A 27,604-nucleotide genomic window follows, 5' to 3' on the forward strand; every position below is an offset into this window, starting at 1 on the left:
ATGTATGCTTGTGCATGAGGAAGAATATCTGTTTCTTCGAGCGTGTGTGTGTTAACCATCTACCACAAACCTCCCTGAGGCTGTGTGTAGACCACACTTGGCCATATGGAACAGCATTATGGAGACACACAGTGGCACAGATGGACACATTCTGTGCAGGCCATATTCTCAATGATCCACCAGTAGCACTCTGAACGACAATACTCATAAACCAGGGGAGCCTATTAACCAAAAGGAAACGGCACAGGATCCACCCGCTGGGAGGAAGGGAGTATTAAATCAGTTTATGGTGGACACATTATTCACAAATTCAGGGAAAATGGTGAAAGGAAATGGCATTTGGATTCATTCTTTCAGGCAAACGAAATCTTTTCTTAAAAAAATGGAAATTAGGAACATTTTGCCGAAGTTTTAAGTTTTGTCAAATTCCACAGATAGTGGCTTAGAGAGACGTTGTCTGATCACTATTGCCTTGACGTGTAAGTTACTGGACAACGTAGAGGCACTAATACTTAGCGTACACACATTTATATCAATGGGTTAGACCAAAAATCAGAAACTAGGGATAGATTGATCTGATCTGAGTCGAAGTATATTATTATATTCTCCTAAATCTTGATTACAGTTTGTCAGATGTACTGAAATAACAAAGAAAGCTGACAAAATCTGGCACACCTTATTTTTCAAAAGCTTTCTCATCCAAAAACTGAGTGGAGTTTTTCTGATTACTGCACAAAAACAGATAAAAACCAGCAAAAGTAGCCGTCAGTGCCGGCTTAGAGCTACTCCCTGAATGTTTTGTACACTGCTCACTGGAAAAAGGGAGGAAAGATAACAGATTACTTTGCGTTGAAGTTTCACAAATCTGCCTGTTACATTGTTGCACCAACATTTTAAGTACGCTAATTGTTATATGTATATAAGTGAAAAGCTGGGTTGCCCTGTCAGCTCACCTGGTAGAGCAGGCAGCCTATGTACTGAAGCCCAGATACCTTAATTTTACACCAATATGTGATTGCTGAATTTTTCATTTCAAAACAGAGGGCTTTGGTATTCTCCATGTTTTTCCAGAACCAAACTCAGAAAACCATGTTTTACATGAGGCTACTGTCATATTTAAAAGGAATTGGATATTCATTTTTTTCAAATAACAGTAATGTCTAAAATGTTAATGATTTGTCAAAGCGCAATGCATATAACCTTTAGAAGTTGATAGTGTTCAAACCGACGTCAAGGTTTAGTCTCTCACATCCCCTGATGGCTCATTTATCCAGCTTTGCTTTCCTTCCTCCTCTCCTTTCTCTCCAACATCTTATCTCATTCAATTGGCTCTCCACATAACAATGGATGTCTGAGTGGCTTTTGAAGTAGGATTTTCTGTCTGTCAGATGTGACTGATTAGGCTACACACACACCCATACACACCATGTTCTCTCTCACATACGTGCACGCAGTTTCACACTGACGGTGATTATCGGAGGATTAACATGTCAAAATGCTTAGTAGTAATAACTGTCAGCTGACAGTCCTGAACCTGGATCAGTGCACACACATCCATGCACATACACACAGAAACACAGAAGAATTAAGAGAATCAATTGTATCACACCTTCTAGTACACACTTTATTAGTTTTTCAAGAGAGAACCCCGAAAAAAATGTCTGATTTTTAATTGTTTTTTAATAATCCTTAATAATCCTTTTAAAGTTTAGAAAACTTAAAACATGTTTGGGGGAGGGTCTCTGTTCTCTTCTTTAGAACACAGGATTGCCTATTCAGCCATTCACATGCCTATAATCTGTGACCACTTTTGGGATTATGGGGTTAATTGGTGAAAGCCTGTTTCCTGACCCTGAGTCAGCTTCTCTGCCTTCAGAGATGAAGGAGAACAATAGATTTTATCTCAAACCAGCGCAAAAAAAAACACATACAAAAATAAAAATATCACAACTATTTCTACCCAAGGAGGAATAACTTTACCAAACAAATCGACCATTTCTGTCAATGAAAAAAATGAAAAAGACAACTTAATTCATCATCCTGAAGCAGCTTCCTATGTTTAGTCCGCGTCTTCTAAACAGAAGCTGGTCTTGTAAAGCTATGTTGAACATTATTTAGTTTACAAAGACAGTATTTGCTATAAGGGCATCACATTAGAGTCAATCTTGTTTGCCAAATGTCATGTTTTTACCGTTGATCAAAAATGTCGACTACTATCATCTCTTATACAACAGCCATTTGATTAATGACACAAAACAAATTATACAATTACCTTATTACTTGTGCAACATCAGCTACAATACGGACATGTCGCATACTGTATGTTAGGATTTAGTGTAGATTTGTGAAATTACCAATCCTCTAGTTTCAATATGCAATACCATTTTTGACACAACAGGAGAGTACAGACAAGTAAAACTAATCGTTTGCTTATGTTTTACAACTTACAGTGGTGTGTCTAACTACATTTCCCTCTGACCATAGTGTTCTTTATGTAGCTTTTAAATTGTAATTTCTGTTAAATGAAGAATTCCAGTCTTTTACATCTTTGAATTTGTGTGGGGTTCACGTCTCAGGCAAATGTTTATGCGCCAAAGCTAAATAGGATGACTTGGCATCAAAACAAATTGTGCAGATGGGGCAATTACAAAATGAAGTGTTTCACGAGGAGAATTATAGGCTGTTGGCAACAATTTTGTGACCTTAAGTTTGACCTAAATTATCTTCCTGATTGGAAGGATCTCTTCCTATGTGGGGCTGTGTAGCTTCACTCAGTCCATTCATTAGTGTCTGCAGACGCTCCCATTATAAAGTGTGTGTGTCTGTGACTCAGTGCGAGGAAAGACAAAGAGGGAGGCAGTTAACATGTTTAGGGGTTTAATGGTAATGTCAGTGAATTCATGCACAAGTATAACATGCTATCATTCAGATTAAAAATACATACTAACAGACAAAAATATCTTTCTCCGTGCCTGTTAGGCCAAAAAAGCTTGTTCCAATATAAATTTGCTTGCAAGGAGATAGATTATGTTAATTAACAATGACGCGTATAACCAATACTTATGAGCTCCATGCATGAGCCCAGTTTGAATAACTGATTGGTCAGAACAAAATGCTATAAAACTACAATTTACTCCTCAACAGGATATGTAGCTCACCTCCTTGTACGCCTGAGTCAAAAATGAACCTCGTACACTGTCCGTTTTTGAGTATATCTGGATCATGAGTCTTCATAGAAAGCCAATGTTATTTCTTAAGTGGTCCTCAAGTCCACAAAAGACAACCTTTACTTCTATGTCTGATTTCCAATGGAAAGATGCTGCAGCTGGGTGTATTCAACAACAGAGTTGAGCATGGTTTCCGCAGAAGTAAAATAGTAAGACTTTAAACCCTCTGCCTCTAGCTCCTACAACCAGGTCCTTTCCCAAGCATCTGTAAGGACCAAAATTAAACATATTTCAATACACATTCATATCTACACGTGTAAAACTAGGGATTTTGTGCCAGCGTCTTGCCAGGATGCAGCTGACATAGGTTAAACTCGGTTTAGGTTCAAAAGGGAACTTTGCGGATTCTCAACCAGATTTGTATCACTACAATGTCGGTAGTATATGCAAGTGAACAAAGGTTAACAATGGATTTTAAAAAAAAAACACGAACTGACGTAAACGGGTCATATGGCAGATGTACAGATTGCACTTCCGTTTTTGTATGTCCAAATCCACGGACACACATAGTATAGTCAGATCAAGAGAGAGAGAGGGGCATCTCACCAAACTCCCATCAAACTGTAAAAACTAGGCAGCGCTGATGAACTTTAAACCAATATTCTGTTCCTAGACTTTCTGCTTCTCACCTTAAATGTTATCACAAACATATTTTAGCATAGTGTTTAGCTGCAAGAGAGAGAGTCTGCAATCCAGGGCTCACTAAAAGGTTTTCAGAAACTCATTTTAGTGTAGTCTTTCGCTAACACACTATTGTTTGTTACCAGTCGGCCACCTTGATGTTTCCTGTTTCAAAACAGACGACAAGTCAAAACCATGCACTGCCCAACTTGCAGTACATCACCAATCAGCGGGAGTGTTCATTGGTCCAGTGCAACACATTGCATTCTAGTTGTTGTTAGCAAAAGGGAATACCACAGAACTTTGCCTCCATTCTGTCTGGTCATGTTGAAACAATTTTTAAAATATCTGGCGTCTTTCTACTACGAAACAGCCCAGTTTTATGTAAGTGCCATCTTTCCTGCGGTGAAATACTTCTTTAAGTGAATTTCCAACTGTTTACCAAAAGTGGAAAGCTATTAAAAAGTTAATGCAAACAGCCTCTGACCTCTTGGCTCCATTTCTCTCTCTTGCCGACTGATTTTTACTCTTTTGCTTGCTTTCTCCGACCCTTTCCATCACACTGTCTTACCTCCACCTCCTCAAGGTGAATGACAGATATAATGTGACGCCTACGCAGGGAACTGATGATCTGTGTGTGTGTGTGTGTGTGTGTGTGTGTGTGTGTGCGTTTGTGTGTGTGTGTGTGTGTGTGTGTGTGTGTGTGTGTGTGTGTAGGGGTTTGGGCAATTAAATGAGCCTGTTATCATCACTCACACACATTCAGGGACAGGTTCACTCTTTATAAAGCTCTCACCGCCCAGCGCATTACTCTGTCAATGTATGTAAATCTTTCTGCTAACTGCTGCTAGCTTTGTGTGCGTGTGATGAAAACACACATAAATCTGTCCTGAACACATGCACACACAGCCCCTACAAAGTGCACACACACATCACCTTCTGCTTTTCTTTTTAAAAGGATCGACATGAGAGGTGGTCCTTCTAACATTTCTATGATTGAGGTGAAGAGTAAAGCTCATAGCCAACACAGAGTGATTACATTAATCTTCCTAACAGATCATATCTTCTATTCACAAGACCATGAATCAAATCCATCTTGACACTAAGCGATGTGTACTTAAAGGGACAATCCACCTTAATACACATTTCACACTGCCAAAATCACATCTGCTAAAAGTCTCTAGATGAAGTTTCATGAGGTCTGCTGCAGCAAAATGCAAACTACCTTGAAACATTTGCATGGCTATGACTTGAGGCTTTTAAGTCATTAGATCAAGCAGCAAATTATGCTGTCTCAGTGTAACCACAATGAACTACAGGATGAGACTGGCAGGTCTTCAGAGGTTCCATGTGAGGGACTTAAAGGCTGTTTTTTCATCTGTACAAATCTCTATGCAGTCATATTCTCATGTGATTTGACTTTTCTCATACACCAAATAATTATGAACAAATTATTTCTTGTCATTTCAAGAGCAATGAGTTCTTTTAGCTATCTATGAAGATTTTTTTATCCCGTCATTTTTGATTAACTCAATAATAGTCATCGACTACTGAGCCTTGTACCATGGTAACGTGCTGATTTAAACGGCATCCCACTAGAGAGCTTAAAAAAAAGTATTGTGTCCTCCATTATGTCTCCATGTCCTGTTTGTTATTTTCGGATTAAACCGGCCCAGTTAGGCGAACCCAAGACACTCAATGACATTGGTGGCTCAAATTCACAAACATAGACATCACCCAACAATGTCATCAACCATCATCTTTTTTTATTGCCACATTGTGAAAGGCCTTTTAGATCATTTATTTCTAACAACTAATTTTACCTACTTATTATTTTTTTAAATAAAAAATGAATTGTGATTCAAGATATTATCCTTGTAATTATCAAAATATTTTTAAAAAAACAAAAACTGGATAATAGAATCAGTAAACAGTCTTCATTTCATATCCCTTCCTTATCTCTGCGTACATATAAAATAATTATATTATTTTTTTCTGATTGAAAGCAATGGCACAGATTGATGTGCTGCCTTGGCATCGTGATTCAGAGCCCACATTATATTTTCCAAACCCTCTAAAATGTCTAATACAGTATGAGAAAATGCCAAACCATCAATCCGAACACAAAGCTTCTTTTCTAAATCCCTAAAAATGTGATTAAGTCCTACAAGTTTGTAACACACTGTCAAACTCCTTGTAAGCAGAGAAGAGAGAACAAAAAGGGGAAAGAACAGGCTGGAAAAAAGAGCAATGAATGGGTGCTCAAAATGTCAGCTTTACTCCACTTTTCTGCTTTTCCCTTTCTGTCCATTACACTTGATTTTCCTGCGTGTGCCCACACACAGGCACATGATGGACTGATTCATAGTCATCTGGTCATTTAGTCAGCCCATCCCTTACAAACCCCACATTCAGGCACTTCATTAAGATAATTCATCAGCACAATGAATCCATGAGGAGGTGGACTTCATAACAATAACAATTAGTAACACACACACACACACACACACAATTTCATGCAGTACTGTGTATCCATCTATTCTAGGTGGGTCCCAGGTGCAGCTGTGTTTTCTTAATTAACAGCCAAGGTCCATGAAGACTACAGGCTTCATCGTTTATCATATTCATAATTAACCCTTTCTCTCTCACCCTCTCTGCCTCTCTCTTTGTTTCATTTCAATCACTCTGTTAACCCCTTCACTATCACTTAAAATCAATCTTCCATATCCTGCTGGTTGGCTGCCTCATGCTGTCACCTCGTGCCCATCTCACACACCGTCACCATTAACCCCACATTTGTCTTTATTTCACCGTATCTTCCTCAATTCTTTAATTACCAGCCTCCTCCTGTCTTTCATTTTATTCACTCTAGCAATTAACCCCTTTCTCTCTTGCACCCTCCTGCTTCTCCTCTTTTCATACGCTCTTACAAATTGCACCTATCTGCCTCGTTCTCGCTCTCTTAACGCTCTCATTCCCGTCATTTCTCCCTCTCTATCTCTTTCTGGCTTTCTGTTTCATCCTCCCTCCCTGTATCTCCTCTCTCTCTCTCTCTCAAACGCCATTGCTCAATTAACCCCCCTGGTTCCTGGCTAAGGGTCAACATATGTATCAAGTCTGGATCACGTCTGTATCTGCCTCAGTCCACATACACACAAACACATGTGCACACTGAGGTGTGACTCAAAAATGATTGGATTCATTAGAGAAAAGAGCCAAAGAAAGAGGCGTGTGGTGGAGGGGAAGGAAGGGGGCGAAAGGAAGTGGAGGGGTGGAGGCCACGGCATCACTAAGTACTGGTAGAGGACTCCGGACATGTTGAAAGAAGAGCTGTGAACAGTGAAAATATATGAAAGAGAGAAGCTAAAGCAGCACAGCCAGGAAAGCATAGATATGGAGGACAGGGCGAATGAGCGTAGAGAGGATAACTGCTGTCAATAAGTAGAGGCTGCTGTAGAGGTGGAGCACAGGGATGAGGTGAAGGTGAGAGGAAGCATTTAGGTTCATTATGGTGAGATCTCAATGTCCTCTCTTCTTTATCCTGTCATAATGAGCAACCTCTCTACAAAACAGAGATAGTGATTATGAGCCATGTCCGGACGAGCTTTAGGAAAAATTTCCATTAATTAGAAACTCTTGTAGTAAGCCTCATGTATCTTAAACACTGGTTCATTGTAGTGTTTAAGGCTGTTTAGATTATTTTGAAATTTTGAAATTATATGATGAATAAAGACATTTTTTTATTCATTTTTGATTCATTTTGAACTTTCTTTCAGTTAATTTTCATTACTTTCTGTAGGTCAACACTTTTTTTTTATCTTTTGCAATCAGCTCATTGATGCTACAACAACAAAGTCAAATGGCACTCAGCAGAGCATATACATCCCCAAGACCCAATAGTCCCTTTTAATTTACTTATTCCTAATCCAATATAAAACTCGATAGCCCTGTATCACTCTAAATTATAAACCACCCATAAATACTAACCAAAGTTGTACTCACTCAAAGATACTAGACACCTAAATACACCAGATTTTCTGGTTTTCAAAATCCATGTATCGTTCCCTGAGAAAGTTTCCTGCATCAGATACAGCTCTTCATTGATTGTTGTCAACATACTTAAGGTATATATTATATATCTTGCGTGTTTTCTCTTTTCTATTATTTAGTTAATGAGAAGATATACAATTCTGAGATTACAGCTGCAACACTTTGTCGATTGATAATCGATTGTTTCAGTTATTTTTCAAGCAATATGTCAAACATTTGCTGGTTCCAGCTTCTTAAATGTAAGGACTTCCTGCTTTTCTTAATGATTCATTCAGTCTTTAGGTTTTGGACTGTTGGTTGGACAAAAGAAGCAATTTGAAGATGTCACTTTGGCCTCTGGGAAATTGCAATGAGCATTTTTTAGACTAAACGACTGATTGAACATTTGTGGAAATATTCGGCAGATCAATCGAAACTGACAATAATCGCTAGTTGAGAGACTGCGCTGACTAACTGACTGCATCAGCCAGTTTAACATGATGAGTGTTCATCAAAGCCTTCAAAAAATCAGGCTGATCCAGTCATATGCATGTGTGTGTGCAGAAGTACACATGCATACACAGACCCACAGAAACAAAGACAGGAATGCGTGCATTTAGCAGATGGCTGGTGGTTAAGAGAGTGTGAATGATAAAATCTCCCCACTTTTCCATCGCCTTGTCCATTATTCCACTTCACTGCTTTTAAAGAGTGTGAGGGTGTATGTGTGTGTGTGTGTGTAGTAGTAGTAGAAGTATATTTGTGTGTGGACTTTTTCATCTTCATGTATCTGTATCTAAGTGAAACAATCTACTCGCGTCACTTGTGCCGTAAACGAGCAATATTAAAATTAAACCATTAAATTACAACATAAAAACAGCCATTTAATTGCGTTTTGCTCTATCCCGATTTTATTGTTTCTACTCATCATGTGTGACAGGTTGTAAGCAATCAAACTAATGGAACATTACGAACCTATTCAAAATGTGCCACATGAGTTATAATATTGAATTACCCATCTGTGTGTGTGATCAAGTGAAACGTGACATGTCTGTAGCATATGAGGCTGTGCAGCATTAAAGGTTATGCTTGCAGTCTTTGTGTTCTTGATGAGTTATGTGCGTCTGGGTGTCTTTGTGTAAAAGAGACAGACATACAGATGGAGGTGGCTGCTGTCAGCAGCATTTTACAGATGATTCACTTGGAACACACATAAAGAGTTCATTGCACACACCAATAGCCATACCTAAAATACATGCATGATTAAACGGACACATGGTGAAATCTCATATAGAGTTTACTGACAATTAAGATTAAAAAAAGGGCACTACCTTGCTCTGACTGCATCCCACACCCTGAGACACTCAAACACAATCACAGACATTGTTTTATGTGTCATAATGGATCCCTGTTAAATCCCCGATCATGAATATATACCCTTTTATCCTTTCAAAAACACAGAGGAGGATATTCATGACACAGACTGACGCTGTAAATCAATTCTAAAGATATAACCTAGTGAGTCACATATCACTAAAAGCTGATAATTCAGCGACACACGTACATACAGTATGCACATACAGCAAAGGGTGCTATTATAATATATGTTGACTGTCATTGTAGACTGATATATGTGTCAGTGTACTTCACTTTACCAATGAGGCCATAGCCTCATCAAATATAATTCACAATTCGGTTGATAGCATATATCTCAGCTCCTGCAGAAAGGTAAGGTTTATGGTCCCACTACCCTTCTCAAGGACTGCCATATACACCTTCCCATCAATGAAAGCTAAAACATGTGATTATTATATAATGATAAATGTCAGGCAACATAAAGAAAATGACAAAGGAATGACATCTGAGTCACACGTACAGTAGACAGGCAGGACGCTTTATAGCTCTTGTATCCTTTTGAAGGACTAGGAAGAGCAAGTACACATGTGCATACATACATTAGGACATAAGAAAGTGGTGACAAAAACTAAAATCTTAGGGTTGTATGACACTGGTTGACATTGTTTTACAATGTCTTATGCTTAAATGATGTTGGTCGCATTCAAATTTTGAGGAGAAAGTGCTATGTGGAACTTTTTTTTTTGGCCTTGATAAAAAAATTCAGCCCTGAAAACAACTTTTGTAGCCATATTGGCACTATAAGATCATTTTAAAAATGTGTCGGCTAGCAAGTTAAACATCAGTTCTGTCACTTTGCATTCCCCATCAGCATTTATTAATGACCTGGATTGTTTCTTTAAAGCCAAAGACAATTTTTGTATCCCCCTAAAGAGGAATTCTGGTTGCCCCGAAGGATTACATTGCTGCCTTTGCTGCCATTGCAGCCACTACCAGCTGAGGTGATCTACTGGACTGATTTCAAAATCTGCAGTAAGTATGAATCATTTACATGCCAAAACCTGTGAAAATAGGGCCCAGGTTTAAATCGACCAGAATACCCCTTTAAGAGACAGACCAAGCTCAGCAAACAATTCACACTTACCCACCTTTTCAATTGCCACCAAAGCTACACCCCAAGAAATACAACATTGGAAAATGTATCCAGCGTCTCCTTGTACTTGTGCATGTGCATATACACACATCCCCACCCATGCACACACCTACACGCTAAGAAATCCAGTATATAAAAAACCGTGCTATGTGTGAAAGCAATAAGCAGCACTGCTTTCTTTAGTGGAAGGTCAATATTATCTCCCCATGTTGGCCACTTCATATGGTGGGCTGAAGGGGCAAAGGTGGCTATAGTACTGTTAGTATAACATGACCATACTGTGTGTTTGTGGGCATGTGTCATACTGTGTATGTTTGTCCTTCCTGCTCATTCACTTAACCCTTGCAAGCTGCAATGTCTGCACACTTTTAAAGGAAAATATGTCTGAATTCAGTTGCCCTGAAAAGATCTATTGATAGATATGATTAGGAAAAGCTGGAAAAACAAGAAAAAAAGATTGTCAAGAATGTCAATGTGTAATGCAACAAAACAGCGAAGCATCGCCCTAAGATAAAATATATAATATATAAGATAAAGTAATTACTAAAGAATAAAATAGTTACAAAGAAAAAAATAGTTAATAAGGATACAAGGATTGCCAACACTTATCTCTTCTTTAAAATACAATAAAATTGTTATCCAAAATTAATAGAAATAAAAAACAGAGCGTAGTCAGCACATATTTACAATATTCTTTTCTTTCAGAATTTAAGAAACTTTATTTAGTTCAAGGCTGGTGGTCAGATGCAAGCTCAGGCACAAACATAAGCCCCTTTTTAAGATGTACTCGTAGTTGCAAGTGACTGACATGTTCTTTCAGTGGTTACAAAAATTAAAACTGTAATCTATAATCAAAGCAAAATAAAGGTGCAGGCCAAGTAAAAAATCAACAGAGAACCCACTCGAACACACACTTGAATAGAAAAGCTTTCCATTAGATAGACTAAGTCTAGGGTCAAGCCCCGTCAACCCCAAGAGCTTGAGATAACAAAGCAGCCACTCAGAGAAGCGGTAAGAAGGAATCACCCTCAGTGGTATATGAAGACATGCATATAGAAGGGCCCACTACAGACATATGGTGCCAACTATTTGCTTTCCATGTAAATATAGAATTAATACAGCAGAAGCATGCTAAAATTGGTATTATAATAAAACTTGAATTAAAAGCTTCTCAGCCACGACAGTGCAGGATAATAATGCCAGCAAGACTTAAAGATACTGGCAAGGCTACAAACAAATAATCAGCATTTATTAAATACTTAACACACGCCTAATGTAATTATTAAGCTCAAGACATAGCTCCAAGGTGAACAAAGAGATTTGTTGGATGCCTGTCTGCATGGTTTGTTAAACTGCCTGGGATTAAAATGTTGTGATTAAATGTGGACTGTGTCAGAGGCTACCCACACAAACTGCTGCTTCTCAATATGTCTGCATGTTTTTCCAAATCCCTTTCATGTCTAATTGTTTTGATCTGGGTCACGGTTCAATTAATATCGACATGTTAACCAGCAACACACGCGCACACGTTTAAAGCCCTGAAGAATCCTGTCATCAACTACCTCAATGCACAAATGTGAAACTTATACAGTGTGCTGTAGAATCCAATCAAATACTGCGTCTGTCTGGTGTCCATTGTCTTCATTATCATGTCATGCCAGAATAAGCAGCTATAAATAATCACATTAGAACTGCACCATCTTCACTAATCAATGCTTTAAAAACAGCTTTGTGCATATGTGTGTGCATGTGTGTGTGTGCGTGTGTGTGTGTGTGTGTGTGGCTGAAGCTGGTGTTCTTCACACAATGTCAGGACGTCTCTGTCAGCACATATATACTGCACTGACTTAATGTACATGCCATTTATGATGAAAACTGTAGAGGAGGATTATGGGGCATTATGCATAATAACCCTTCCAACAGGGTCATAATTGCCTCATTCTCACTGGCTCGTGTTTTGCTCCTCTAAATGACAGAGGGAGGCTGGTGAGTAGGGGAAAGGGGAAAGAAAAGAGAAGGAGAGAAAAGGTAGGAGAGAGAACAAGAGGACAGCCATGTGGAGCAGTGGGAGAGCAGGATGAAGAGTTGAGGAGGAGGAGAACTGAAACAGGTTTGAAAGCTGGAGAGCAGGTTTAGATACAGTACAAGCTTTTTCTATTATTCACTTTCACTGCATAAGGGCCTCTTTTTGTACTTTGAATACCAAAAGCCACCCTCCCCATCTCTACCGATGCTTTCCTTTTCTTGCGTTTCTGTCTTCACCTTATCTCCATTGCTTCAGCCATCCTTGCTTATCAGTGTTCATCACACATCCATACAGTACATCTCTTTACCCTCCAAGTTTATGCTCACCCATCTAGTCACTGTTTTAACAACATTCATGCACACCCCTGACTCCAAAATAGTCGGGTTGCTGTGCAAACCATAAATAAAAAAGATCATTTGCTAATCTTTGCCAAACAGTACAATTATGTGCTTACGGTGGTTTTGATATAGGCAATACGATAATGCTCAAAAAACACCTGTTTAGAATATTCCACAGGTAAACAGGTTTACTGGCAACGGGTGATAGTACAGCATGAGTGTTATTTGTCACAAAGTCTGTAAATACACCATTTTGATTAAATTCAATTTAGGGACCTGCTATCAATATGAGACAATATCATTTATACATGTAACAGTTACAGAAGAAGCTGCTACCACTTCCATTTTTGCTTTTGACCATATAGAAAATAACACCAAGTAAATAATTGTATGCAGCTATGTGTAATAAAGTTTACTTTAAACTGACTTCACTAACACACATAAAACATGACTTAACAACAAGAAAATGTAGTAGTTTCACACTGAGAGGGGAGTAAATATCCTCATAATCTTTTTTGGCTGCTTGCCACTACCTGCCTGGCACTATCACTGATTGACCATTTAGGAAGGAGGTGCGCTTAGTTGGAAAAAGGTGATGCAGATGTGCCTGGGGAATTTCAAAATAATAGCGTAAACCTAGATATGATGATGTGGATCCATATTTTCAAGTAAATCGTGAATCATTACATCGATGAATCGGATTGATGGATTGTTACACTCCTATCAAAAGGCTCAGTCATTCACAAGCAAGACTAGGGCGAGAGATTCACCACTTTTTCAACGACCTGATGTATAAAAGATATTACTACATGGGCTCAGGAACATACATTTGTAAAACCGTTGACAGTAAACAAAGTTTGTTTACAGATGATCGCATTTAAGTTTTATACACAATTTTTATATACAATTTTGACAAGTTCAATCAAAACACTGGTCATTCTTATATGTTTCATGCATTTACAAGGCCTCTTCAAGTGTCTTGGCCTTTCAAAATCTTTCTCTTCACACTTCAACAATATCTGCCTACTGTGTAAAATTTCAGACCTCTGTTACAATACCAAAAAGAGGTCAGTAATTTCTTCAACCAGACATACCTGCTGAGGTAACTAACATCATCCCGACACAGGAGGCAAAACTTGAACAGCATGTTATCAGCATAGCAGCAGCAGCCCTTGTGTCCACGCAGGACACAATCAGACAAAGCATTGAGTGTAGGTCACCTGTGTTTTGGCAGTACTAGGGGTCCAATACATTTGTGCAGATGTGCACATAAAATGGTCGAAAATAGACTTGAAGTGTGAAATTGCACTGTAATAAGCCTCTCAGAGCAACAACATTTCCCCAGGCCTACCATCCCAAATCTTATGGTTTACTCTCCTTTACTCCTTTCCTTTATTTAGCTTTTTGGTTCACATCATTTCCATTATCATACTACTACTACACACTTATCCTGGCTCCAGGATACAATGAAACATAAGTATACATAGCTAAGGAATATGACGAGATACTAGTGCACAAAACATTAAATTAGCTGGCTAAAGTACTTTCCGAACAAAACAAAAACTGTATCGGAACTTAATAAATGTGTTTTCAACCAGATGAGGCTATTAGCACCACAGTTAATTGCCTTATAAAAAGTTAAACTAAAACTATCCATAATGATGAATGTCTAAACGATTATATTCCAGCTCCGTTGTAAATGCTTTTAACGAGTTCACACACTCAGTGATGACAGCAATCAATCCGCAAATGATGCAACACATACATTATCTCGGCCAAATTACTTTTGCTGTGTGTGTTTATTTGTGTCTGTGTGTGTGGACGTCATTAACATTTCTCACTTACACTTGCTAAATGAATATTTTTTGTAAGCTCTTAATTGATTGATTAGCAGCAAGAACTATCACGTCGAGCAAATATAGCATTAATGTGCGTGCATGCTGTAAGTTACAAAGGCAGTGCTTAGACACAGAGACAGAAATAAATTAGCGAGTTTGACAGAGCTGCATCTGTTAGCAGCAGCAGCTTGTGTTATTCACCAGTGATCAGCAGAGTTTTGATGATCATGGAGAAGGAAAACTGCAGAATTAGAGAGCACAGAAGGAAGGGAAGGGTCAGCCTATAACAAGGAACCTGCTCCGAATAATTTCCTCATTATTAGAGATTTGGCTACTCTGTTAATGATTCTGGTATTGTAGCGACCTTTAATTGCTTTAATTATTTAGGTTTAACTGGCGGATAAATCATTTGAAGAGAGGATTAGAGTTGTTAGAGAAGTAAAGGAGAGTATTTTTAAATTAAAATTGAATAATAAAGATATTCAGACAAGGACAACTGCTAATTTTTGGATCCATTTCTCACCTTTGATTAAAATGTAGGATAGAGTAAGACGCTCCAAATGAAATAACTTTATTTAGAACCAAATAAATCCTCAAGGCAGGTTCTCCTGTGTTATAAAATATAAAGTTTATCTTTCTTGCACATTTTAAAGCCATATTACTTCTATGGTCGGTATGCCAACACCACAGGCGCTGTCTATATGATTGCCAGTCTGGTTGTCTGTCTGTCCCCACTGTGCTGTTCCTACCCCCCAGTGTGATGGCAACATGGGCCAGGAAAAAAGAGACAAGGAAATCAGATTTACAAAAAAGAAAGTAAAGAGGGAAAGAAAATGACAGCATTAATTAAATGTTAATTACACTGAGAGATGAACTGTTGGCCTCTTTGTATTAAGCAGCAAATGGTTTTGGCTGACTGGAAAACTTACACACACACACCCACACACACACTCACACACACACTCACACACACACACACACACACTAAGCACTCCCCACTGAGTTGGCTCGAGTCCACCAACTGTCTATCTTAACGTCTCCAAGTCAGACTTTTTAAGGTTGTTTCGTCTCATCAGCCAGCCAGACAGTATAATCGCCAGACATACTTCAAGTTTGATCAATTCAAAGTGCATTTTAACAGGATTAACGAGGCAATTTACAAACAGTTCTACAGGAAATCGCACTATTGTGGAACTGAAAGGCCTAACTGACTTCAACATCACTGAGAAGGTGCCCATTGGAGAACAACAGGAACATCAGAGATCAATCCCTTCTTTCTTGATGTTCATGCCAGAGTTGTTAACATAAGAAATTAATCTGTGACGACATTATTGATGCGCAGATCGGGGGGGGATACAAGAAAGTTTCCAAGGCGCTGAATATGCCACGCAGTAGAGTGTCAATCATTAAAATATGACAAGAATATCTGAAGCTCCTTAAACCGTTTCTGATCAAGTATTTACTAAAGAGATCTATCTCTAATCTTAATAAACGGTGTATCCTCTAACATGAATATTGATGCTGTGGGAACGATGCCTTTGAAGTGAGCGCAGCTCATTCACTCATGAATGTAACCATTTTGCTAGAAGCAGAACCAAGAGGAAACCCTGCTGAAGGCCAAAGGTATATAAATCTCAGTGAGGATGTGATTTAAACCGTTAGCTACATTTTGTGCATTTGTGCCTCTACCCATCTAAATGTACCTGTCAATGGGATAAACAATGACTGGCACAATTACCCATGAAGTTTTGTTTCAAGAGCCTTTTCACAGTGGAAAGTTTTTCTTAATATTTCAAACATGATGCATTATGCGTATCAGGGATTACAGATTACTTTCACCGTAATTGTATCATATTGATATACCTGATATAATACTGTGTTATCATGTTACAAATTGTCTGGCCTAAAAAATAATTTAAAAACAGACAAAATGATCATTATGTACGGTAGTTTTGTCATACTGTCAAATCAGATATATGAAAAACAAACGTATTAATATTGTAATATTGGTTTGGCACCTTGTCCACAGCACTTCTTAACATATATGTTGCCTGAAACTACTGACAGTACTATAGACATTTGTTGCTGTGCATTATATTTGTGACTGCTTAAACGAATGTGTTAAAATAAGCGTTAAGAAGACAAAGTTCAAATGGAGCAGTTTCACAGTGTGTGATGATTGGAAGCTTTTAATTAGTCTCCTCCACATTACTTGATAAAATGAAGCCTGCTGTTTGTGCAAGGCATATACACTCCATACGAACACACAAATGCACAGACTGCATACTAATAAACTCATTGTATGGGTTGCCAAAGGTGTAAATGGATGCTTGCTGTCATCATGTGTGTGCATGCTAGAAAAAAATATACTTATGTTTAACACTGATGTGTGCAAAGGGACGCATGCTGTGTGTGTGTCTGTATGCATGTGTGTGTGCATTTCATCAAGAGTAGTGTTATTAATGTCCCACAACAAACATCAATATCACACATGGTAACAGTGTTTCTCCCCTCTCACTCCATTACCAGCTAACCTTTTAAACAAACCCTCGTCTCTGTGAGGCTGTTTCTGCAATACCTACAAGATTGGAAAAATACATTAGGAATTACACGTCCAGCAACACAGAAAATGCTGATGGGAATCCATACTTCCTGCTTACTTTTCATTTTCTTTGGCATAAAGCTGTGAGCGAGTTTGAAAAACAACGTGCAAGGGAGACATTAGGGTAATGGAGAAAAAAGGTGGGGGTGTGGGTGGTGGTGGTCTAAAGGTAAACTTGCATGCACACCACACACAAAAATATTTTCCCCACAACATTTTCCACTTGCTATAGTCGTATCTTTTCCTTGAGGTCAGAGTAGGGCTGCACAATTATGCTGCTCGATTCATGGATTTTGGGTCAATATTGAGATCATGATTATTTAACATGATTACTTAATGCTGGAAATATGATGCATTTTTTTAACTTAAAAATTCAGGATATCCTGAATCTTGTCTCTGTGGCTTCATCATTTCAAATACGATGTGGTGTCATTTTTATTTCATATAGAAAATGTGAAAAGGGATTACTGGACAACAGCTCTCTTGTTCTTTTTGGCCACTTCAAGCACCGGTACTGCGACCGCACAGATAGACACGGTTCAAAATCTCAACAACAGCTCACTTGGCCACAATGAGCTGAACTAAGCATGCCACAGTCGGGCTAAGACTGAGTTTAGGCTTTTAGAGAGGGGCCTAATCAACCCGCTGTAAAGGAAAAGGGTACGCTGGATTTTTAAACAAAAGACAAAACAAGAACATGATTGCAAAACAGGACACGGCAGAGTAATCGTTTTATCTATTATCTTGTTTTCATAATCAGTAGAAGCCAAAATCATACTTAAGCATTAAATTGTTTTAATTGACCAGCCCGAGGTAGGAGTGGGGTTATGTTGTGGGTTTAGCAACTGACCAATTTTTCTAATTTTGTCACTCAACCATCCAAGGCCCTGGTTTGTTAGGAGAATTAAATCACGGCATCTAAATGTACATTAGATGTAGCTATTGACACACCTAGGTGGTTTTCACTGTGCTCATAGTCTTTGATTGAGCTAGGCTCTGTTCTAGACACACGGAGAAAAAAGCTACAGAGATTACTATCAATCCACTCATTAAACAAAGGATAAGATAATTGTAAGTTTGCTTCCCAAAATAACAGTGTTGTATAAACATGCTGTGCTGCTGTGCTTTTATTTGCTGGCATAACACTTCAAGCTGTTTTGAATGGTATAGTTGTTTGCCTTATACTAATATATTGCTGTTATATATTACAGCATTTTTCTGTCTATCCTAGATATACTGACATACGTGTATACCAAGTATACAGGCATATACAGATACATACCCTCAATTTAAACAGCACACACACACAGATTTCCTCACACCCTCGAACCTTCATAAATTTGAGCCATCTCTTCTTCAAATGCCTCACTCGGGTATATTTCAGCTGTGGATTTTCGAAACTGTATTTTTGACCTCCGTCTTCAGCAGACCTTTAAAAATCTTCTCTGTTTTCTTTGTGGTTATAAACCCAAAGCCAGGCAGTCTGAGTCTGCCTACAGTAAAACACTCATCTGGGATTATGAGCCATTTATTAATCTCAGCTCAGTAATACTATGAGAGCCTCGCTTCAGAATCCAATGAATATTTCACACTTTCATTTCATATGCAATCTCTGTGCTCAGAAGTGTGTATTTCTGGGTATCATTCTGTGCGGTTTATTTTTCTGTGTGTGTGTGTCTCGCCAAACGTGTGTTTGGGGAATGATTGTGTGGCACTTTATTTGATCTCAGTATTGAAATGTGTATTTTGTAGTATGTGTGTGCTTTTATATTACGTTTTTGCAAACGTATTTCAGTTTTGTACAGCTTCACTGCATTCAAAGGATATTAACAAAAAGCATTACTATCCTTTTTGAGAGAATATGAGGAGAGAGTTCAAAACATAGAGACAAACAGCCCTCCTACACACACACAAACTTACGCTGACAGTCATTTTAACTCATCCTCGATGCATAAACCTGCTAAACCAGCTTCGAGTCTGGATCCAACATTCAAATGATCCAAGACTTATCTGATCATTTTACTTCAAGCCAGACTGATATACTTTCCCTTCTCTGATAACAACTTAATGTTTCCTCAAATAATGTTCACAGTGAACTGACTACACTAAATCACCACCATCACTGATCTAAGTAGCTTTTAGCTCAGTCAGCTCAGCTGTGATCCATAGTTTGTTACTCCCTTGTAATAGTCATATCAAATGACAATAAATGCCAAAAAGATATTCGATCTGATCAATCGAATGACCTGCTAACACCAGACTGGATGTACTACTGAATTTAAAAAAAGTCGCAATCAATGCTGAACTTCAGGCTGTGTTACTAGTGATGCTTCAACTTACAGACGCGCCGACTGAAATGCAGTTAAAAAGATACAAACTAACTAACTGAAGTGATTATAATCAACAAAGTGATCCCTGAGTTACACCTCTTCTTCATACCACAAGGAAATAATAGTCTTTATGTAGTGATCTGATACAATAAGAATCTCAACAACTTCATATTGGTTCTGTCACTGTCTTTCCTACATTATTAAACTGATATCATTATCATTTTTTTGTGATTATATATTATACTGTATTGTATTTTTGTTTATGAGGATTGAGATCATTTGTTTATTACAGTGACCTGAGGAGGTTGGTTAAGGTTACGAAAACATCATGTTTTGGTTTAAAAATAACTGTTTGGGTCACCACAAACATGGCACAAGATGTTCCAAGGTCTTTTTAAAACACCTGGCTGGAAATGGACTCCTTAAAAGCATCCAGTAGTGTCACACTTGAAAGCTGAAATACGGGGTCGAACTGCAGTCATTGGCTTGGCAGCCTTCTCGCCTGTAACTCAACCGCCATCCCATTTATCTCCTGATACATGATGTAGAAAAGTCAATATGGTATGTAGTCTATGACACGTAAAAAAGGTGAACATATCAGTGGTTTGCAGAAAAGTTAACTGCCAACATTTTATGATGGTGACTGGGCTGAATCGCTGCCACATTAACGTAAAGGGGTGCATGTCTGAAAAGGGGCTATAAATAGCTTTTACTGGCATGTTTGCAACACTTTATCTCCATAGTAACAGCAGAAATCAGTACCTACTGGAAGCAGGGGCATTTGGCTTTGTGCCAACTTTTTGCCCTACTGCCCTGGAAACCCTTAAAGGTGTAGTGCATGAATGTACTGCATCGCATGACTGTTAATTCGCATCTATAAAAAATACAAAGCACTGCACTGTGAGATTGTGAGCAGACAGTAGTGGAGATGCCACAGACTACTGTTTTCCTTCCATTGTGAAACTTTTGGATGGCAAAGGGTAAATTTGCAACAGTTGGACCAATGCATGCTGCTCTCTAGGTCTCCACAAAACCATAGCAACAGGCCCCCGTAATAGTAATCCCCTGGGTCAGTTCCTGGTCTCCTGACTCTGTTATTACTCCCGTCACACAGGAGTCATAGTGCTCCTGGGCTGCAGCTTAGTATGACATGTAACAACCCCCCGCACACACTTTGAGACATTAGAGCTCATCAGGAAAACTCATCCAGCAGAGAAAACAATCAAGGATGTAAATATTTCTCAAATGTCATGTTTGTTTAGTTCTCATCAAACACATTTCTACAGCAGGTCTGTGTTAACCTCGTCAAGGCAATAACGCCGATGATAACACAAGATTATAAACATTTTCATGTTGCTAGACTCAGGCGAAGTTATTTTGGTCACAAGATCTAAAAGCCAAGATCTGAACAGAGGCCTGAGTCCTGTTTAGAGAGAGAGAGAGGGATCAGCTCAGTACTTCCCAAAGGTTCTTTCAGCCCCGAGAGAAACTGCCAACTAATGCAACTTTGTTCTTAATTAGTTCAAAGAACCTCCAACACATCCTGCAGTATTTATACACCCTTAAAGGCATACAGTACGAGCCAAGGACAGGGAAATATACTGTACATTATATTTTTTTGCCAGTAGCTTCTTCTTTAACTTTTTTTAAGCTGTGACCTAAATGAAATATTCAGTACACCATAGGACACGGGCTCATTAAAACATGTTGATACTGTTTTAATGTGCAAGAGGCACCAAGAGAAAGTTTAAGACTCATTTAAGGTCCTAAGTCATGGTTCAAAAAGCCCTTAATGTAGAACATTCATCACGTTCTTATAACACCGATGTCTATGAAATGGTATGAAATAAAAGTCCATTTTCCAAAGGGGAAAATGAAAAATGACACGTTCCTCAGGGGAATAAAGAAAAAATGGGGAATATATGGATTGAGTTTGCTAAGTCTCCAAAAGTGAATTGCTAATGACACTGCCTAACGCTGAAGGCAAGTTAAAACCTTTTCCCTTTGAATTTTGCTTGTGAGGCAATATTCCATCCAAGGAGTAGCTTATAGGCCGCTGCAGCTCAATACTCTTGAGTGGGAACACACACGCACACAAGATACCCACTTTTTCTACAAGCACACGCACACACACTGGGTTATGAGACTAATTAATAGGTATAAATCAAAAGGATCATATGCATTATGTGGCAGATATCAAAAGGTTTGAAGGGTTAAAGATGGTTGATTTTGTAGCTCTGTGTAGAGAACAAGAGCCACCCACCACTTGTTCCTCCTCTTTGTGGACTGCCTGGCCGGATATTTGGTTAGTCACATCATGCGTGTCTGTGTACTCTGCTTACCGTTGGTCATTCAGGAAACAGGCCATTTTAATTAAAGGCTATTAAAGTCTAACTTCACACGAGTTAGTTTCACTTCACGGGTATTAATTAAGAAGATAAATGTGACACGGCTGTTTGTGGTCAGCTTAAATCCACATAAAACCACTGAATTCCTTGTTCACAGTTTCTGTTCTTTTATATTAAAGGAAGTGAAAATATATGAAGTAAAACTATCCAACCAATCTTGTTGATTACTTTATCAGATTTAAAGCAGCAGCAAACACAAAAAAGATGTTCTTACCTTGTCCTTGTCCTCCACCAGATCACTGAGTATGTCATCTGGGTCCAGAATCCCCCCGTCACAGTATTCGACATGATGAGTCCGAACCAGAAAATCTCCTTCCTTTAACACAGGGCACAAGCAATGTGATTAAACAACTTCATATGTGAATAAACCTGACACCAGCAGACGATCTCCCCATTAAACTTATAGTATACACACATATGTATCTGAATAATCTTTAAAACACTGCAGGTGTCAGTCACCATCAAATCCCATTCTCATTAAATCACCCTCTAATTAAATTAAGCCACAAGCGCAAAGGCCTCACTTGCAAAATTTGACTACTAATGGTTTGTTGTAAATTATAAACACATCCAGAGTGTGTTGCATGTTGTTAATCAGAAATAAGGGTATCATTCAGACTAGTGGAAGCCCAGAAACTTCTATCTTGTTTCTAAAAGTCCACATTAACAGTGCAGCACCTGACTTCCTCAATCAGGACTCAACACTAACTTTCAAAAGTGGTTGCCAAAAGTTAAAATATGGTTGCAATTTTTAGTCACCATATATTTTCAGTATTTAAGATGCTATGCACTTTATAATCAGATTAATAAGATGTGACATTAAGGAGCAAAAAAAAAAATCTTTTTTAGCTTGTCCAGTGGGGTGTAATTGATGTGTCACTTATTGAGGTGTATGCTGTACACGTTTTGCAGTATAATTTTCTGTCTAGCTCAAAGCTGGCAGGATATTTCGCCGCCCAAGGCTTCACAAATTTCCTTGTTGTTCTTAGTTCAGATTCCTCTGGTTCTTTGTCAGCTGAATCACTTTGCACATTAATTTGTAATGTTGTCAAACTGTCCACCTCACAGTCAAACAACTTAATTTGCTTTGCCCTGGCCTCTAAAATAGGGTGCCTGTGTGCATGCGAGTGAATGCCACATTGTCCGGTTCTGGTTTCAAGTGCAACAGCAATATTCAATTGCCATTAATGCAACAAATATAAAAAAGACATAATGGACAAGACAATAACTCATGATGGGATATTTGAAAATGCATAAGAAAGGCAGTTTCAACCCATTTAAAACATGGTTTGGGATTTTATTCATCCCAATGGATACAAGATCAGTGCTCACAGCAAAAGGCCTCCTGACTGGTCACCGACTCCCTCCCTATGCTCCTGATTTACAGTATATACCTCTCCTTGTTTAGCTCCCCATCCCCACTCCCTCAATTTCTGCCCTGTTCTTTGTTTCCTTCCTCCTTACATCTTCCCCATCTTTCCCTCTGTGCCTCGTTCAGATTACAACTCCAGCCTGGCTCTTTCTCTCTCCCTCCTCACTCCCGCTCTCCGCTGTGTTGGGTCTGTGATTAATGACATCGACACTGCACTGGACAGCTGACTACATAGAGCTGGTTGTTGAACAACATATTGAGACAACACTCACATCCACGTGCACGAGTACACACAGAAACACACAAACAGCCTCAGGAAAGGTATGACTCAAAATGTTACATGGGGCTGCTCCATTAAATCACTATTTCAGGGTCAGGTGCTTGTCAATGCCTCTCAAAAACTCCCATCAGGGAGAGGGCAAGACAGAGCAAGGTGCTCTGTGTCCCTGGATATCACTGAAAGTCTCGCTGTCAATACCAGTTCCTGCAATAAACCTGGCACTACAGCAATAAATCACTTTTCAAATATGTTTACACTTTTGTTGATAATTAGCAATATGCCAATTGGCGAGTGTATCGTATTAACAAATGAAGGGTTGTTTTTTCAAATGCCAATATTAAGGCAATTTTAATTAACGATCAAAACTAAAATAATATGTCAGAAAAAGGAAGCGATGCAGCGGGAAACCCTGGATATTAAATATAAGATACTGAAAAAAGGAACATGATGCTGTGGTATTTGTCAAGTTGGGTTCTTTCAATAACACCTCCGACTACTATGAGCACCACAACTTTTATTGAACATCACTCAACAGCATTAGCACTAGGCTAATTTAACCGTAACTGTCTCCATTTGGACACACGCCCCTTGTGACCACTGAACATTGAAGTAAAGTGTTAAGGGTTAATATACAAGAAGTAATGTTTTTCTTTGATATTAAGTCTAAGTCTTCCATTTTGCCGTTTCACTAGCATGCTGTTACATAACTCCCCCCATCCCCTCCTTCAGACCACCTGTCAGTGATCTCGAGTGACCACGACTGGACGATATGATAATAGATCAATTATCTAATAGATACATTTGTCAATTTGTACATTTATACATTAGATCTGGTTAAAGATGCATCTTCCTTTCTCACCTGCACAGAAAGGTTTTGGAATATCAAGTAATTTAATTGGTGAAAGCTTTAAGTTAAAAGATAAGTGTAAGAGTTACTACACAATTGTTCTGCTTTGAAAATATGTCATGTCTGTCTCAGTTATTCATCCAACTTTTTCCTAATGGGTTGGAAAAACACAGAAAGCAGGATTTAAAACAAAGAACATTTTAAAATGCTTTGTGTAGTAAGACTATAAATAAGTAAAAGGTGTGACATGCTTATTCTATAGTAAAAACACTGCTATTACACCATACTTCTTTCATAAGTCGACTGAGATACTTCTGTGTTACGCAAAACATACAAAGTTTGATCTTGAGTTTAGTCATTCTTCACTGTCACCTGGCAACTGCTGATATATGGAACAAGTAACTAACAAACATGGTTGTTTGCTTACTTAAAATAAAGCATTTATCCCAAGTTAAACATACCCTGGGTCCATAGAAAAACACATTTCTTTTTCTATTATGTCACAAAACCAACTACCATTCAACCATTACTGTTACACAAGACTCTGACATTGTGGGTGTTTATACTGTTAAATTGTCTCTCCCTCCCCGCTGGAATTCATTGTATGACTCCATTGTAACACTGACTTGGGCGACACCCAGGCCAGATGTATGAGAGAGAGAGAGAGAGAGAGAGAGAGAGGGAGGTTTTCAAACATCATGGTTACATTGTTTTACTCTCTCTTTTTTGCACAGCATTTATCTTGCTCGAGCACTATCAGTCAGAGTTTTGGGGCATATTAACTCTGGTACAACACGTGAATGTTTTTTATTATTACTAGGGAAAATTCTGCCCATAACATCTCACAGAGACCAGTGTTTCTATTACCGCTTGGGCTTCAGGATGAGTTACAATAGTTTTACATTTTGTCTATGCTGGTTTAATTGGAAGTCCTCACTCCATCATGCCCATACAAACAGTGAGTCACTGCACAAGCAACTTCACTGACGCCTTGACAAAAAGAGAAGATTAACTCCATGTTTTACCTTCTTATAGAAAACACAGCTCCAGAGAAGTATTAAGGTGACATTTTCATTAGTTTGCTAATCTTTTATGTCAACAAAGCCCACCTTTGTCATCCTGTAAAGGTCGCCCTCGGGGTGCCTGGGGGCCCCTGCTGACCTGCAGTACAGTTCACACATCCAACTATACATTTCACTTTTCATTTCAGTTAATATTCAGCTTTAGAGGTGCAAGGTCCCAAACAAATTAGCAATTTATCAAATTACAAAAGGCCAAATGACACATCGTAAACATGGAGCTTTCAGGCACCCTGGAGATCTGTGGCCTCAGGGCAGTTTGCTCGTTTTGCTCACTTAGCTAGTAATCTAGCTCTCTGTGCAGTGTACTGTTTTATTTGAGCTGGAGTAAATATTTTTCTTATTATTATGCAGTGCTCCTGCATTAGCGCTTAAAACAATTTGTCAAGGGACAAAATATATTAGAATTAAAAACCATATTAGTAATTTATCAAACAAAAAGCAAAATAATTGTTAAGTCATTTGATGTCATACGATCACAAAAGCAAAGCTGCTTGCCTTTCTGCATTTCTTGTTAATAGAAGCCACATTCAGACATGAAACGGGCAACATTGTTGGCTTAATTCATCTGTCAAAGTGATGCTATTTTGTCACTCTGATGGGACATGTTATGTTAATGTTCCTTACATTATGAATGTGGCAGAGTTACTTTTAACATCTTTAGTTGCACTGTTTTATCTGAAAATAATCTTATAACTGGATCTAATTGATCCAAGGTGAGCCTTGGGCTGGTCACATAAAAGTCACTCTAAAATATGCAGTTATATCTTGGAAAAAGACATTAAGACATTTATTAGGCAATGAAGTATGGACTTCACATGACTCAGGCCAATATTTGGTGTGGTGTGACAACCATTTTTGCCTCATGCTGTGTGACAAATCTCCTTTGCATTGAGTTGATCAGATTGTTGATTGTGTGGCCTATGGAAATTTGGGACACTTCTCTTCACTGGCTGTGCAAAGATGCTGGAAGGTAGCATTGCACAAACCGATCCAGAGCAGCATAACAAGCTCAAAGTCAGGTGAGTATTCACACCGTAATTGGGAAAATTTCAGCTTCCAGGAATTTTGTGTGGATAAATGGCATAACGATGGGCTTCAGGATCTTGTCATGGTATCTCTGTGCAATCAAATTGCCTTAATTTGCAACGGAAATTCATCAATGAAGAAAGAACTTCTCAAAAATGCCTTTGTGAGGACAATGAGCAGGCAGATGAGCTAAATTCTCCAAGCTTCTCAAAGCAAATTCTCACAATTATCCGTAGTTGTAACACTTAATCAATTTGTGAATGACCGGCATTATTTAAAATATTTAAAACTGACCACTGCAGATGTTAGCAAGGACACATGAATCACAATTAAAATTAAAGGTCTCGATTACAGAAGGAAAACGAGACCTGTGCTTGTTTTTAGGTCAACAACCATCTTTGATCTCTTTTTACAATAGGAAAGCTGTACAGCTAAAGAGACGAGAAATGGAAAGCTAGAGAGATAAGAGCTGTGAGCACACTGATCTAATCTGATATTCAGGGGGAGTGCAGGGATAATGTGTTACATATTTTTTGTGAACTGCAGAAACCCCATGCCTCCATGTCTGGCAGTTTAAAAACCTACAGGGACATTTAGATATTGTAGGACTAAAGATAAGAGTTGTAAACACACTGATCTAATCTGAAATCAAGGGGATTAGCATTTAATACAGCTTTTTGCTTGATACTATTACAGATAATATTGGGCAATTTTAGGTTCTTGACTCTCAGGATATGATCTAGAAATTATTATCAAGTTGTAGTAAAATCCCACCAGAGTTAAAATACCATGTAGATCTGTCAGTGTTAGGTATGTGTTTAACCCCCCACCTCTCCCCCAATCTTTATCTCTCAACAGTAGGCCTTTCTAGTCTGGCAGTTGACACAAGAGTTTGGTATGCATGCTGTCGTAAAAACTGGAGGCAGTGCAAAGAAATGGACATGGTCACACCACATGACACTGATGTGGGTCATTTTGCCCCCTCTATAAAATCATCCATCCACTGCACACACTTGCAGCTGAATACTGTAATAGGTTGATTCTGTAGCAGCTCACATCACTAACAACA

At 38.6% G+C, this 27,604-nt stretch overlaps 1 protein-coding gene across 4 annotated transcripts in view; it reads right to left on the reverse strand.

The window, feature by feature from the left end:
- pard3bb (par-3 family cell polarity regulator beta b) overlaps positions 1-27,604 on the reverse strand; it is a 215,895-nt gene that overhangs the window by 180,476 nt on the left and 7,815 nt on the right. For all 4 annotated transcript variants that reach the window (XM_084361221.1, XM_084361220.1, XM_084361222.1 and 1 more), the window contains exon 2: positions 22,143-22,244. In XM_084361221.1, coding sequence (XP_084217347.1) covers positions 22,143-22,244 — 102 coding nt within the window. The remainder of the gene's footprint in view (positions 1-22,142; positions 22,245-27,604) is intronic.

This window comes from Pagrus pagrus, assembly GCF_965226575.1.
Source record: "Pagrus pagrus genome assembly, chromosome: 9".
Lineage (NCBI taxonomy): Eukaryota > Metazoa > Chordata > Actinopteri > Spariformes > Sparidae > Pagrus > Pagrus pagrus.